Here is a 14,571-nt window from a genome sequence, read left to right on the forward strand (position 1 = left end):
ACCCACCAGGTACTTCCACCCGTCACCGTGCTCCGTATGTGGTATCAAACACACGGCGCGGGTCAAAGCCGTGAAGCTGCTGGGTTGCTCGGATCGATGGGAAAGATGTGACACGTCTTCCCTCTCCGTCTACCTGACCCCATGCCGGCTCTCCCCTCTGAACCTGCGCAGCATTGATCCGGTGTTCAAAGAGTGGGAGCGGTAAAAGTCCAACCCTCATACCCCCGAGTCTGAGGTCTCCACAGTGAACTGCTGCATATCAGAAGATCCGTGTCGGGGTTGTGGGTTACCTGCTAGGCTTGAGCTCCTCTCTCTCTCTCTGTATCACCTCTTATTAGTCACGTGTTAACGTGTTTGTTCAGCCTCGTTCCTCCTCGTCATCCCCGTTCATCTGTGATTACCTGACAAGTCAATTGATATTACTGTTGATTTTGACTCCTCAGTTTCCTGCCTTACAGTCTCCTATGTTGTGCAACAAAGGGAGTTATTATTATAAAGGTATTAATAATTGTCTTACGATAGTTAATAATGAAGATGGATTATCAAATTTAATGATCAAAATGAATAAACCAAAACGGGGCAGCACCTGACTTTATGAGGAAATAACTAAACTACAAAATCAGTCTCAAATTAACTGTTATTCCCTACGTGCCAGCCTGTTGCCAGGGGTGGAGTTACAGAATAGCAGTGAAGGAAGGAGTCCGAGCACAGACCTTTGCAACCAGCAATTTGTGACAAATATGTATAAAATAAACAACTTCTCTCAATCAAATGAATCAGAATTTAACACAAGTGTTAAAAGATGGGAAAATACCACTTGGAATAAATTCCGATGCCTAAACTACAGATAAAGAACTAAACATTAAACACTAACTTCAGATTATATACGTGTGTGTGTGTGTGTGTGTGTGTGTGTGTGTGTGTGTGTGTGTGTGTGTGTGTGTGTGTGTGTGCGCGCGCGTGCGTGCATCAGTGTGTGTGTGTGTCAGGACAACGTCAAGCCACATGAGACACCAAAGAAAAATGGCAGCCGAAATCACATGGTGTAAATGACAACTGGATGACACCGGCTACAGAGGTGGGCTTGGGTCTGGAGGATCCAGGTTCAAGCCCCAGAATGCCAACCGAGATGAACCACCTTGGGCCCCTGAGCAAGGCGTTAACCCTAATTGCTCCATGGTGTGTGTGTCTCAGATGTAAGTCGCTTTGGATAAAAGTGTCTGCTAAATGACAGTAGTAGTAAGTCTCCAAGGTCATCCAGGGCACACCTCAAGTGCTGCAGTACATGTCTTTGACTGTCTGCTGCTACCAAGACCTACGCCAAAGTCCATGCCACCAGGCCAACACACGGCCAAAGTTCCGGGGGCCGTCCTGGGGACTGGGCAGACCGGCCAGATAGCTCCTGGGGTCACCCACGAGGCCGGGCAGACCGGCGAGACCGCTTGGGGGGACGTCCCCGAGGCCTGGGTCTTGGCGTGGGCCTGGACGACTTGGCGGGGGGCCTGGCAGGCTTGGCGTGGGACTTGACGTGGCTGGGGAACCCAGGATACATGGAGCTGGCTGAGGGGGAGCCCAGGTCCGGGGCGCTGGCTGCGGGGGTACCCGGGTCCGGGGCGCTGGCTGCGGGGGTACCCGGGTCCGGGGCGCTGGCTGCGGGGGTACCCGGGTCCGGGGCGCTGGCTGCGGGGGTACCCGGGTTCGGGGCGCTGGCTGCGGGGGGTCCGGGACCATCACCGGAGCAGGGGCTGATGCGTCTGGGACCACCACCAACGACGCGCCCGAGACCACCGCCGGAACAGCGGCTAGCTGGGGCTGGCGTCGACGCCGTCGTCGCTCCAGAGCCTGGATGCTCTGGGGCCCACCTAGAGCCAGGCGTGTTCCCCTGAAGGGCAAACCAGGTTCCTGCCAACAGGGCCTAGCCTTTCTGGCTTCCTGGAGGAAGAACCTCCACCAGTCCAGAGTCTCTCCCGCTGGGTCCATGCTGGTCGGTCCGTTCTGTCAAGCCTTTGTCAGGCTGGTGTGGTGAGGACCCAGATGCTGGAGATAGAGGGAGGCCGGAGTTCTCAAAAAACAAGGATTTATTCCAAAGAAGGCAAGAATCAAAAACAAAGCACTGCTTAGCAGGATCAAGAACTCAAAGAAACAGGGATCAAAAACATGGAGGAAAACCGTGGCAGGAAACATGGTGGGAAGAACAGTACGGACCGACAGGGAACAAGGGGATGACAAGACCAGATATACACAGGGGATAACGAGACACGACGAGACACAGGTGCAGACAATCAGGGCAGATGGGACACAGGCGGGGCAAAACAGAAACTCAAAGACTGGGGGAGGGAGGTGTCAAACCCTGACACCATAGAAATAGCAGCTGCTAACAGCGAACAGCAAGAAGTCTGAAACCCAGGCTCTGATTGTGTCACTGACCGTGACTTCCTTTCATCTTCTTTGTGGAATTAAAAACAGGACTTTAGAGTATCGAGTCAGTTGAACTGCTTTGCTCAAGGTCAGCAAAGCAATGAGGAGAACCAACCGGAGCTTGTTTCTTCCCCCTGGTCCATTCAGTGAATATTTTTACTCACTTTGAGAATAGAGAAATCATTAGATCTTATTATTTGAAATGAATTTTACTGTGTAACAGTCATGCACTGTTGGTCAGCATGGGGCCAACTTCCCTGCTGACCTGATGAATTCATCTCAGCCATCTAATCAAGCACTCAAGATTGATAGTTATTGACATGTACTGAGAAGGACCAGCACTGGATTCACACAGCAGTGTTGCAACAACGAACTGTCGTCTGATGCTTCTGTTGGACGATGTCTAGGATGCACTCTGTCCATCAGAAGTGCAGGGTGAAAGGTGAGTTTCAAAGTTGAGGACCACGATGAAAAGTTTTTCCTCCATTGTCCAATACGTGTTCAAAGTCACCTGCTTTCCCATTTGACCTGCCCCCGTCTACCATTATATTGACTCGGCTGGCTGCGTAGCCGCTACCTGGCTGGCGGATGCGTGCGTTGACCTGCTAAAAGCTTAACCAACAGTTCTTTCTAGCAACAGATGTCGTCTTCACATTCAAAGTAACAGAGAAGGATGCAGACGATGCAGACGACGTTCACACAGAGCTGAACAATTTCCACACAGACATGAATTGACAGAACTCGTTTCTCAGTTTTGTGGGAGAGAAAAGAGTTCCCTCGGTGGTGTAATGTAACTGTTTGATTTGAATTATTTTGACGGTGATTGTTTGTTTGTTGTCTTGTTTTGCCTGATGTTTTTAACTAGCTGCCGCCTTCTTGGCTGGGTCTCTCCTGAAAAAGATGAGACTTGCACCTGGTTAAATGAAGGATATAAATGAATAAATAAAAAACGCTGGTTAAAGTGAAATGTACTGTCTTAAAAAGTAATAATCTTTGGTATTGATCAGACTACCATAGTGACCTTAATGGCTGAATACAAAGACAAAGTCAGACTGAGCAGTCAGCGTTTGTACTACATTCAGACCTGTGAAGATGGAAAACCTCATATCACGCTGGATCCCAGAGGTGATGCAGTTGGAAGGTGTCTGTTCTCTGACTTGAACTGGATTATGACAGACGTTGAGAGTCCCTGCACTTAAAAGGGCTTGAGAAACTGTCTCACCGCCTGGATTTGATCCTGAGCGTGGTTGGAGTGGCTGCTATCTTCCTGTGATGCTGAACACTAGAAAGATGTGCCACCATGATGGAACCGTGAATCTGTTTGACGAGTGAGTGAATAGCACGAGGGAATGAAAGAGGAAAGGTGTACATGAAGAGGGGTGCAGGGTGCCATTTTTAATTCATTTTAATTGATCCCCATTATAGCAGTAAAAAGGGAACTTTTGCAATGTTTAGCTCAGATGGTTCCCCTGAAGGTGAGGAGGTTAATCCCTTTAATGAAACTGGTGCCCTCAACTATGACTACGTTTACATGCAGTCAAAATTCGGGTTATTGCTAATATTCCGGTTACTGAAACATTTGGAATATTCCGTTTCCATGCGTGAGCAAACAGGGTTATCCCTGTATACATGGTAATTAATCATTTGGGATATCTGGATCAAACCAGCAACGCGCGGAGAACGTGATGACGCAATTAGCGTAATTTCCACTTCTTCTTCCTGTATCCAAATTCAAAACAAATGCTGCTTTGCTCAACTTTTCTCTCACCTTCTTGTAAATCTGGCTATCCCGGTAATTTCTACCGTCTACAAATGCAGAAATCTTCATATCCTTCATTACATTTATGAAGTGATTAGTCTCCTCCTGGTCTTGGTTTCTCCGTGTTTATAAGAACTTCCTGGACTCAAAAGACCAGGATTCCTTGTGAACAGAGCATGTGCAGAAAACAAATTCCTGTTCCGTTTGATGGTGATATTCCGTTTGGCGTTTACATGACCCAATATTCAGGTTTTAGAAAGATAAACCCAGGGCTCATATTCGGGTTTTTAAAGACCGGATATGAGCAAATTCTGGTTATTCAAAGGGGTTATTGGTGTTTACATGGCCGTGCAAATTTGGGTTATTGCCAATATTCAGGTTTTAAAAGGGTTATTGATGCATGGAAACGCAGTCTATGTTACAGCCATGGCTGTACCTCCCTCTTCCCTTGTGTTTCCTTGTGTCTCCCCCTGTGTTTTGTTCTGTGTGCTGGTGTGGGTGTGGTCATCTGCCACTCACTCTCAGCTCCTGGATTCCTCCACACCTGCCGTCCATCAACTCATCTCCACTGCAGTATATCTACACTGGCTTTTCCACCACTCCTCGCCAGATTGTTGTCAAACCTCCGTGGTGCGCACGTCAGGCTGATCCAAGTGAAATCCTAGTGAGATCTTCTTGTTGGTTTTTGAGCTCAGTTACTGATTGTTTTTCTGCTGTTCCCCCAGGACCATTCTCATCTGCCAGCTACCCTCGGGCTCCAAGCTGCCCCTGCCTTTCGCTCAGCCCTCCATTTTCCTCTCCTCCCCACGCCAGCCATTCCCCGTGCCAGCAACCACCTCTGCCCTAACCGGACCCCTTTTTTCCCCTTCCCTACAATAAATTCATTCTTTACTCCACCACGGTCCAGAGGTGGTAGTAATGAGTTACATTTACTCCGTTATATTTGCTTGAGTAAGTTTTGGGAAATTTTGTACTTTTAGGAGTAGTTTTGAATCACTATAGTTTTTACTTTTACTTTTCTTTTATCCGTGTACGCGTCAATCTCATGACATCACTGGGTGATTCTTTGGGAAAAATATTTGTTTTTGCATGTTTTGTCACATTTACACAGACTCAAACACACACAGAGTTTCTATGAGTTCATGGGCTTGTTCTAGTTCTGCTGGTTAAAAAAGAAAAGTACAAAGGCTTGACATTTTGTACTTAATTTATTTTTTTAATTCTGTTATTTAAGTACTTGAATTTACTTTAAGATTATTTTAATTTCAGCTATTTTTATTTTTTTTTATTTTATTGATTTAATTTGCCTGAAGATGATTATTTTGTACTTTTGTCTGTTTGAATGGTTGTGTTAAAAAAATAAATCAGACGTTACTCAACAGTTACTCAGTACTTGAGTAGTTTTTTCACCAAGTACTTTTTTACTTTTACTGAAGTAATTATTTGGATGACTACTTTTTACTTCTACTTGAGTCATATTATTCTGAAGTAACAGTACTTTTACTTGAGTACAGTTTTTGGCTACTCTACCCACCTCCACCACGGTCTCGCTCTTGGGTTCCCCCTTGTGAGTCTGCCACAAACTATACATCCATGTTTTTTCACAAGCCGGGATAGAGACAAGCAATAACAGGGACAACCGGAAGACAACTGGAGGACTACCCTGATCTTAACCCTGACCAGGAAAAGTCACTGGATGTTCTCACAAATATCAATGTTTCTGATGTATAACGTGTTGTAGAGAGAACAGATTTATCATAGGAGATGAGCAGCACCGACTCCCATGTTGCTTTAGGCTGAACGGCTAGGATGAGATGGAGATTCACAAAAAAATCGAATACTTCAAATGTATTTGAAACCGATATTTTTACATAACAAAGGCCTTTGGGACATTTTAGCTACTTACCGTCATGTCATGATGAACATTTGAATTGCTCGACAACCTAGTTAATGACAACTCTGTAAGAAAGCTTTTTACTGAGCGATAAAGTAAACCCACCCAATCCTGTGATTATAGTTTAATCGTTATGGGAAAATGAAGCAAAACTTTGGAAGCAAAAATTTGGATTTGTGGTGTCTGAACAATATGACTCAATCGAGAGGAAATGCTTTCATATCAAAACTGGACATGAAAGTCTCTGGTAGCTATGAAGAAGAAGAAACAGACCGAGGATGGAGCTGTGGAGGCAAAAGGTGGAGACGTTTCTGCTTACGCGTCGAAGCGAAGGTTCTGCTTCTCTTCAAAAAAGAAATCCAGGACAAACTTCCTGACGAAGTCCGGGTTCAGCGTGTTGTCGATCACCTCCGTCCGACCAAACTAGAGACACAGACGAGAGAAAGAAATGTCAGTGACGCATGAATTCAAAATATCCGTTCAATGAGAGTAAAAACAAGCAGCTGATGCTTGAAGGAACCTCTGCTGTTAGTTGAACTGCAGTTTAATGGACGCTGCATCGGTGTTAGACAAACTGACTCTGAAATGTTATGCCCCGTCCAGCCAGCCTCTGCCTCTCCGAGCACTGTGGCCGAAAACTGTTTTTTTTTTTATCCACTCTGACATTAGGCCTGTGTTGAAAAAATCGATTTCCCAATTCTAAATCGATTCTCATATTAATTCCTAAAAATCGATTCATATGTCTAAAGATCAGTTTTTTTTATTTTTTTTTTTCTTTGGGGGGGGTTTAAATTTTCGTTTATTTATTTATTTATTTATGTATTATTTTTTTTACAACTTTTGGTTATTTTTTTGTTTATTCCCAAAAAAGGAATGTTTTGTTGGACACGAGAATAACTGGTGCCATGTTTTTTCCTTTAAATATGTTTAAAGGTATGAAAACATTAAAGTGTTCGGTTATAATTGCATAAATTGTCTATATTTCATTACTTTATATACTGTCTTGGGGTTACATTTGCAAAAAATGCTAAAAACCAAATGCTCAAAAATTAAAAACCAAAATAGACTGAAAATGGAAAAAATAAAACCGATTTCATCCGTCTCTGTTTCCTCCCTGGATCTGTTTGGTAATTCTGACCCACATGATGTTTCTGAAAGCAGTTCTATCAGCATTCTGGGAGCTGATTGGTCCTTACAGCATCATTAGCTGCCAATACTTGCTGTCGAAACTCAATATGATACTAGTAGTAATATTTTGCATAACTACAGTCATATAATTCATGCAACAGCTCAAAAAACAGTTTTAATAACACTAACCCAAATCAATATCGGAATCGAATTGAATCGGATCGAATCAAATCTTGATAATCGATTCTGAATCTTAAGAATCGGAATCGATTCTTGACATTTGAATCGATCCCCAGCCCTATCTGATATATTTTACTTATTTATTAATTTTCATCTCTGCCAAATGGCCCATTATTTCTGTGTTGCCGACACACAAAGCCCTACCCTTTTCGCTCACGTCCCCAGACGTCACATCTGCAGACTGAAGTACGACGCCGTTCCACCTCCAGGAAGAGGAAGGAACTGGCCGTGCGAGGCTACTCGTTATGGGGTAGGCAGAAGTACAGATGGTTGCGTTTAGTTTGGCATATTCATTTGGAGTAAGGTGAGGATATAATAAGGATATAACCAGATGGTCCAGAATGCTGCAGCCCGCCTTTTAACTGGCACACGTAAATATGAGCACATTTCCCCCATTTTAGCCTCCCTCCACTGGCTGCCCATACAGTCTAGGATTCATTTTTAAATTATTCTATTTGCTTTTAAATCCTTGAATGGTCTTGCCCCACCGTACCTCTCTGAGCTCTGTCTGTTTTTAAATCCCTTCTCAAAACCCACCTTTTCTCCTTGGCTTTTAACACCTAGCAAGACAGTTGACTTTATTTTATCCTTTTATTCTTTATTTTATCTTCTATTCTATCCTATTGTTTCCACTTAAATTATCATGATTGTTTTATTTATGTGTCTTGTGTTTTACGGTGTTTTGTCTTTGTTTTCCATTTGCCTGTCCAGCACTTTGGACCATATCTGTGTTTTTAAAGTGCTTTATAAATAAAGTTGACTTGACTTGACTATAACTGACAACACAGTCACTGATGAACAACACAAATGTGGGCATCGTTCTTGAGCATTTTAAGTTTGTGAGACCTCGGCCGCATATCCTGTTATGTTTCACGAGATCAGCTGGATAGCTTAAAAGAGAAGAATAATGCACTTTTTACGAAAGACTGACTGACAGTTTCCTGATTTTTTAATTAACTTTAGGTGACATGTTTTGGCCATAATGCCACAGAGATATGGTAGAACCGCCTCCTTTCCAATAATATCTTTACAGTTGTGTCCACAGCAGCTGGTTTGAAGGTGGAGCCACAAAAACGTGACTCTACCTGGCTCCTATTAGATCAGTAAAACACTTCAGAGGTGCAGCAGATGCAGCATGAGGTGGAGTTGGGTGGAGGTAAAAGTCGGGAGGAGGAATTTCCCACTTTGGTCTGGGTCTGTGATGTCCATGACATGATGATGTCCATGTCCATTAACAGCTGACAGACTTTCAGAGCTTGGGTTGGACACTAGCAGTCGGGCTGTCGGTCGGGGGTTGTACAAACAGAATTCAGGCGTTTTGTAAAATTACTCCATCTCTCTCTTTTTGCTGAACAACCTGAAGCTGTGTGCTCGATAATCCCAAACTCAGTGAAAAACATTCTGGAGATATTTTCCTCACAGCTGAGGTATTTCATCTCCTTAAAACTGAAAATGTGTCTCTTATCCCTGGTTACTTTGATGCCTACTTAGGAAAGACCAAACTTCATTCCCTTCTGAAACATTTTCACAAGGAAACGCAGGTACCGAAGTGCAAACACTGAATCTTTTCTCCAGCAGAGCATCTTTGCACTGCGTGGACTGCATGATTCTCTTGGTCTCGTTTACATTTAACCACGCAGATGGACATCCTTCTACAGAAGACACATGCACAGTGTTCGGCAGTGAGCTTGCAGTGAGGATTGTGTGAAACAATGACCATCAGAATGACCATTAAAAGAAAAGAGAATATATTTGAATAGTCACTGATACTGCTGCATATAAAGGTCTTGATATCAGCTGTTTTCAGAGTTGGTATAACTTTATTACCGTATTTTCGCGACCATTCGGCGCACCGTGTGGAAAGGCGCACCCTCATTTTTGTGTGTCATTTTTAGATTTAAAACATACATATGGCGCACCGACCCAAAAGGCGCAGTCTACAGAGCAGAGCTGCACACACGCGTGCCGCAAAACACGCCGGCCGGAAAACACACACACCCGCTGCAGAACGCACACACATGCAGAACGCACACACAAGCACACAAGCGCTTATTTAAAAAATAGAGCGGGAGCAAAACCTCTGTTTCTGCATTAAAGAGCTCCACTAATTCAGCTGCGCCAGTCCGAATTTCCTCGGTGTCAGACACTTTCTGCACAACAGTAAATAAACTTTTCATACCCCGTTGTGCGGATCCTCCACCGCGCAGAGCCCGTCTCTCCCCAGCGGGGTGGAGCAGCGCGCGTCACAGCGGCTTTAACCGGGAATGTGACCTGTTCGGACCGGCTGGGACCGAAGCCACCCACCTGTATGGGAGCAGGGGCTCCCGGGGAAATACCAGCGGCATTTCGGCCGGATCTGCCCCGGGGATGGTGCGCCCTGGCCCGGCAAACCCGCGGCGGGAGCCTGGCGGCTCCTGAGCGCATCCTCTGCATCTTGGTTACCGGAGATCAAACCGACAGATTTGCCTGAAAATCTTGCAGGGTGAAGTTTATCCGACCTGGGACAGACCCCTGAAATCCCTGCTCCTAAAGCGGGTGGGAACCAGGAGAATTTGATCTGATCCCGCTTTGGGAACCTGGAAGTCGGGTTGCAGCAGTGCGCGTCACACGCGCTGCAGAACACAGAACACACACGCACGTGTGCTTATACCATGGGTGCTTCACACCCCCCACCTTCCCCCTTTAACGTCTGTGGCTGGTGTCATTCACGTCCGCAGACCACGGGTGCTTCACACACCCCCCCTTCCCCCTTGTCTGTGGATGGTCTCCTTCACGTCCGCAACTCCCCCGGGCTTCACCCAAAGCATAGATATGGCGCACCGTTTCATAAGGCGACCGGCACATTTTAAAGAAAAAAAAAAAAAAAAAAGGGCGCCTTATGGTCGCGAAATTACGGTAAGCATGTAAAAAGCATGACTTTGTCAAGTCAAAAGGAAAAAGGGATAAACCCCAGCAGCAGACTTTGGAGTCTGCTTTTCAGAAATGAGAAAAAGTCCCCAGAAAAAAGCCAGAAAGCAGAGTATTAAGGGTCAGAACTACAGGACTGACTATCCTAGATAAACATCCTCTTGTAGTCTGTACTGCGAGTCTCCTTTAACAACAGCTTCCACCACCTCGTCACTGTGGGCTAGCAGGACACAGAGGAGCCTCTTCTGTTGGTCGTTGAAAATATTGGATTTTTCGGCACAACTGGCCATTTAGAGCCAAAGTAGTTTCCTTGGTAGGAAATCCAACTCTGAAACTGCTCTTTCTAAACGATGTGAGACTGATAGATCATCAAAATGTGCTGGCACTGAGTTTTATGACAACATTTGAGTTCAAATATCAAATATGAATGATATTTTATTTGACATATTTGTGGCTACACTTTAAACTTCATTCCAGGGTTTCCTTATTTAATAGACATCCTTTATCTGACGTGCTCTTCTCACGCGATACCGCAGTCAGCACCGCCAGCCTTCTGATCACCACTCCTGAAACTACAACTCCCAGCATTCCTCAGTTCCTCACATCATGACCTGCAGCTGTGCCTAGTGTTGTTTCTGTCAGCCTGTTTCAATTTTTGTTTTAATCTAGTCTTTGGCTCAAGCTATCATTTTAGTTCTTATTAGTTTTAGTCACGTTCATTCTTCTTTTAGTCGTGTCAAGTTTCAGTCGACTAAAAGTCTGAGCATTGTTGGACCACACCCAGTGATCATGGGGACTGTTATAAAGGTTTATGAACATTTTGTGAATGTATACCGTATTCAAACGTTGAAACCCTGGTCAACCCCCCCCCGGCCTGAAACTGGCATGAACTACAATCCCAGCATGCCTTGCGGGATGGGGCGGCGCCTGAGAGCGACGCGCACCCAATCCCGAGCGAGGCACCGATGACGCCATCGCAGCGCGCTCTGGACTCTGTCTCCCTGCCTTAACTCCTTTCTTTTTCTCCGAGCCCTGTCTTCCATTCAGGACGACCGCTCCGGGAGCCAAAACCCGCCAGGAGCTCCAGCCTTTGGACCGCGAGGCCCTCGCGCAGCCCGGCGACCCAACACGGGACGAGCCGACGTTCTGAAGGGAGGAACCGGCCCCCTGTGCGCAGCGAGGCGGTGTGCTGAGGACGGGTGTGAGGTTTCTACAGCCACTGTTCACTTTTTCTGTGGAGTTAGGAGAGGAGAGAGACCGAGCGGCCGCAGAAACTGAGGATCCCCGTCAGGAAACCCCTTGCAGGACCGAGCCGCAGGCGACGGAGCCTGCAGCCTCAGGTCCGGACTCCCGAGGACGCGTGAGCTGCGGTCTGGGCGATCAGTCACTGGTGTAGACCTGAATTTATGTTTAATGAAATTACTGTGTGCATATTACGGTTATTTGTTCATTTGGTGGCGCCGTTTCGCCAGTAGTCACGTTTAAAACACCGGGAGTAACACCCGGAGACCCGAGGAGGCGTGAGGTTTTGAGACCTGGGTGTATGAGTTTAACTGGGAGTGTTTCAGAGCTAAATCTGTGTTCAGAGCTGAGATTACATCAGCATCATTATCAGGACTGTTGTCATTAATTTGTAGTCACTACTTTCTGCTAGTCATTCATGTTTTAAAGCGCCGTTTCGCTAGTTGATCACGGTTTAAACACCGGGATCACCACCCGTTCTAATTGCACGTGGCGTGCTTACAGTTCCGCCATCTTTAAAATACCACAGGAGCCCGGCTCCTTTTAAACACTGCAGCCACGCTTGAACTGTAGATGTTCGTTCCGTCCCATGTTTATTATTACATTTGATTCTTTTCTTTTCATTCCATGCATTTAACTGTCATTTCATTTTTATTGATTGTTGTTTTTCTAGTTAGTTAATGGTTTTATTATACTTAAGTTCGGCCATCAGGTTTATTTGGGGTGTTGCGTTTATCATCTTTTGACACCTGTATGTAAATAAATCCTGATTGATTTTTAATGAGTGGTTGTTGTTATTTCATGCAAGATTTGGTCACAAATTGATTTGTTTAAGCAGAGCCTAGTGTTCGGATATCACGCCTTCAACTGTTATCATGTAAGTGGTAGTAGGATCTGCTGTTATGCAGGATAATTCAAATCATATGAGACTGATTTTCTGTTGTTAAAAGTTATCATTTCTCTGCTTAAGGAACAGAGTGGTGCCCCGAGGATTTTATTTATCATATTGATCATTCAATTTGATAAATAGTCAACTTTATTAATTATTAATAATTATTAATAAAATTATTAATAACCCTTCGATAACTGGACAGCCAGCTACCGGAGTTGCACGACAGCATTTTAGTCTTATTTTAGTCAGAATTGTCCAGGACCATTTTAGTCTAGTTTTAGTCAAAGATTGTATTTAGCCAAACCCATTTTACAATTCAAACAAGGTTATCTTATTATTTTATTATTGTTACCTTATAGACTCAAGAATACATTCATTCCAGATACAGAAGACTCTAATTTGAGTTTACAACCTGCAGCTGCATCTTCTGGATCTGATTCCCCGCTGCAGCGACTGGGATTGAGGACTAACGTCACCCAGCAGAACTAAACCAGAGACTACTGAAAACATGGAGATTAAGGATCTTTGGTAGAACATTTCGTCTCGTTTTGGTCAACGAAAATGAAGACACATTTTAGCAGAGTTTTTATTTTGTAATCTACATTTTAGTCTGGTTTTTATTCCTCTACGATATTGCATTATATATTTAATTATCGTTATAGTCACATGACCAGCATTTTCGTTGCGTCTCGTTTTCCTCAGGTGTTACGTGCCACATAGGTAGCGTTCTCTGTGTTTCTGTAATTCTCTTCCACCTTCTCCTCCATACTTTTGTTTTGGTACTTTGCTAAACTTGTAAATATTGTAAATATCTTGCTGGATTGACAGTAAAAACGAGCACACCATTTAATTACCCTGTGTTTATTCAGTCATTTGCATCTTTTAATGTTTGGGATCCCTTTATCTTAAATATCATGCTATGTGACCCTTGGTTTCAACTCCTGTACATGGCCTAATCAAGGGTTTCGTAACATCAGGTGATAAAGTTTTGTTGACGACGATATTTAGTAATTTTCGTTGACGAAAGCAACTTTACCTGTGCCCTCATCACCTTCATCTGTTTCACCTGGTCTCATAGCTCTTTTAACCCTGCATGTTCCCAGCTCATTGTGTTTGGTTCACACGTCTTATGATCTTCAGGCTGCACGACTTACCCAAGTCTCTTTGGCATCTTTAAGCACTGTGATTTTTGGATTTAGTTCCTCTGCACTTCCGTCCGCCTACTATTTAAAGATCCTGACAGTTATTTAACAAAAAGCTAATTTAAAAACACTATACTGAAAAGAAAAAAAATAGCATCAGTGCATCTCTGCGAGGACTGATACAAAAAGGTCAACTTTCCCCCTGTTTTCTTGACTGCAGGACTGCTGGTATCATAGCAGCAGGATCCCCAGCAGCCAGACTGATGAGAGCAGCGTGGGATCTCTGCAGCTGTACTTCATTCATTATTGACAAAACCTGTCATGTCCTGATGATCATGTGCAGCAAGCTTAAATTATGTTCAGCAGAGCGGAACTGAGACAGCTGAGACCTCGTCTCCTTCAAACTCACGTGCAGCATCCTGCGTACAGTAGGTGAATTAGGGGTACTGGGCTGACTGGCATGTGACGGGTAGGGATGGGCGGTATTGACTAAGAAATTTATCACAATAATGTCTGGTATTTATCTTGATAACGATAAAAATGACGATAAAAAAAAAACAATTCAACTCCACCTTTTTAACTCTAAATCTATCACCACATTCAGTCTTTGGAGCCAAATCACTGCTCTAAAAGATACGAAATACTACTAAACTACACCAATGGGAATTTATTTATCTTTCTTTCTTTCTTTCTTTCTTTCTTTCTTGGTCATATCTTTCTTTCTTTCTTTCTTTCTTTCAGGCTCATTTCTTTCTTTCTTTCTTTCTTTCTTTCTTTCTTTCTTTCTTTCTTTCTTTCTTTCAGGCTCATTTCTTTCTTTCAGGCTCATTTCTTTCTTTCTTTCTTTCTGTCTGGCTCATTTCCTTCCTTCCTTCCTTCCTTCCTTCCTTCCTTCCTTCCTTCCTTCCTTCCTTCCTTCCTTCCTTCCTTCCTTCCTTCCTTCCTTCCT

The 14,571-nt window shown here is 44.2% G+C and overlaps 1 protein-coding gene across 2 annotated transcripts in view; it reads right to left on the bottom strand.

The window, feature by feature from the left end:
• LOC133449562 (copine-9-like) overlaps positions 1-14,571 on the bottom strand; it is a 177,359-nt gene that overhangs the window by 94,026 nt on the left and 68,762 nt on the right. For both annotated transcript variants that reach the window (XM_061728726.1, XM_061728727.1), the window contains exon 4: positions 6,391-6,494. In XM_061728726.1, coding sequence (XP_061584710.1) covers positions 6,391-6,494 — 104 coding nt within the window. The remainder of the gene's footprint in view (positions 1-6,390; positions 6,495-14,571) is intronic.

The sequence above is a fragment of the Cololabis saira genome, chromosome 8 (genome assembly GCF_033807715.1).
Source record: "Cololabis saira isolate AMF1-May2022 chromosome 8, fColSai1.1, whole genome shotgun sequence".
In the NCBI taxonomy this organism is placed as follows: Eukaryota; Metazoa; Chordata; class Actinopteri; order Beloniformes; family Belonidae; genus Cololabis; species Cololabis saira.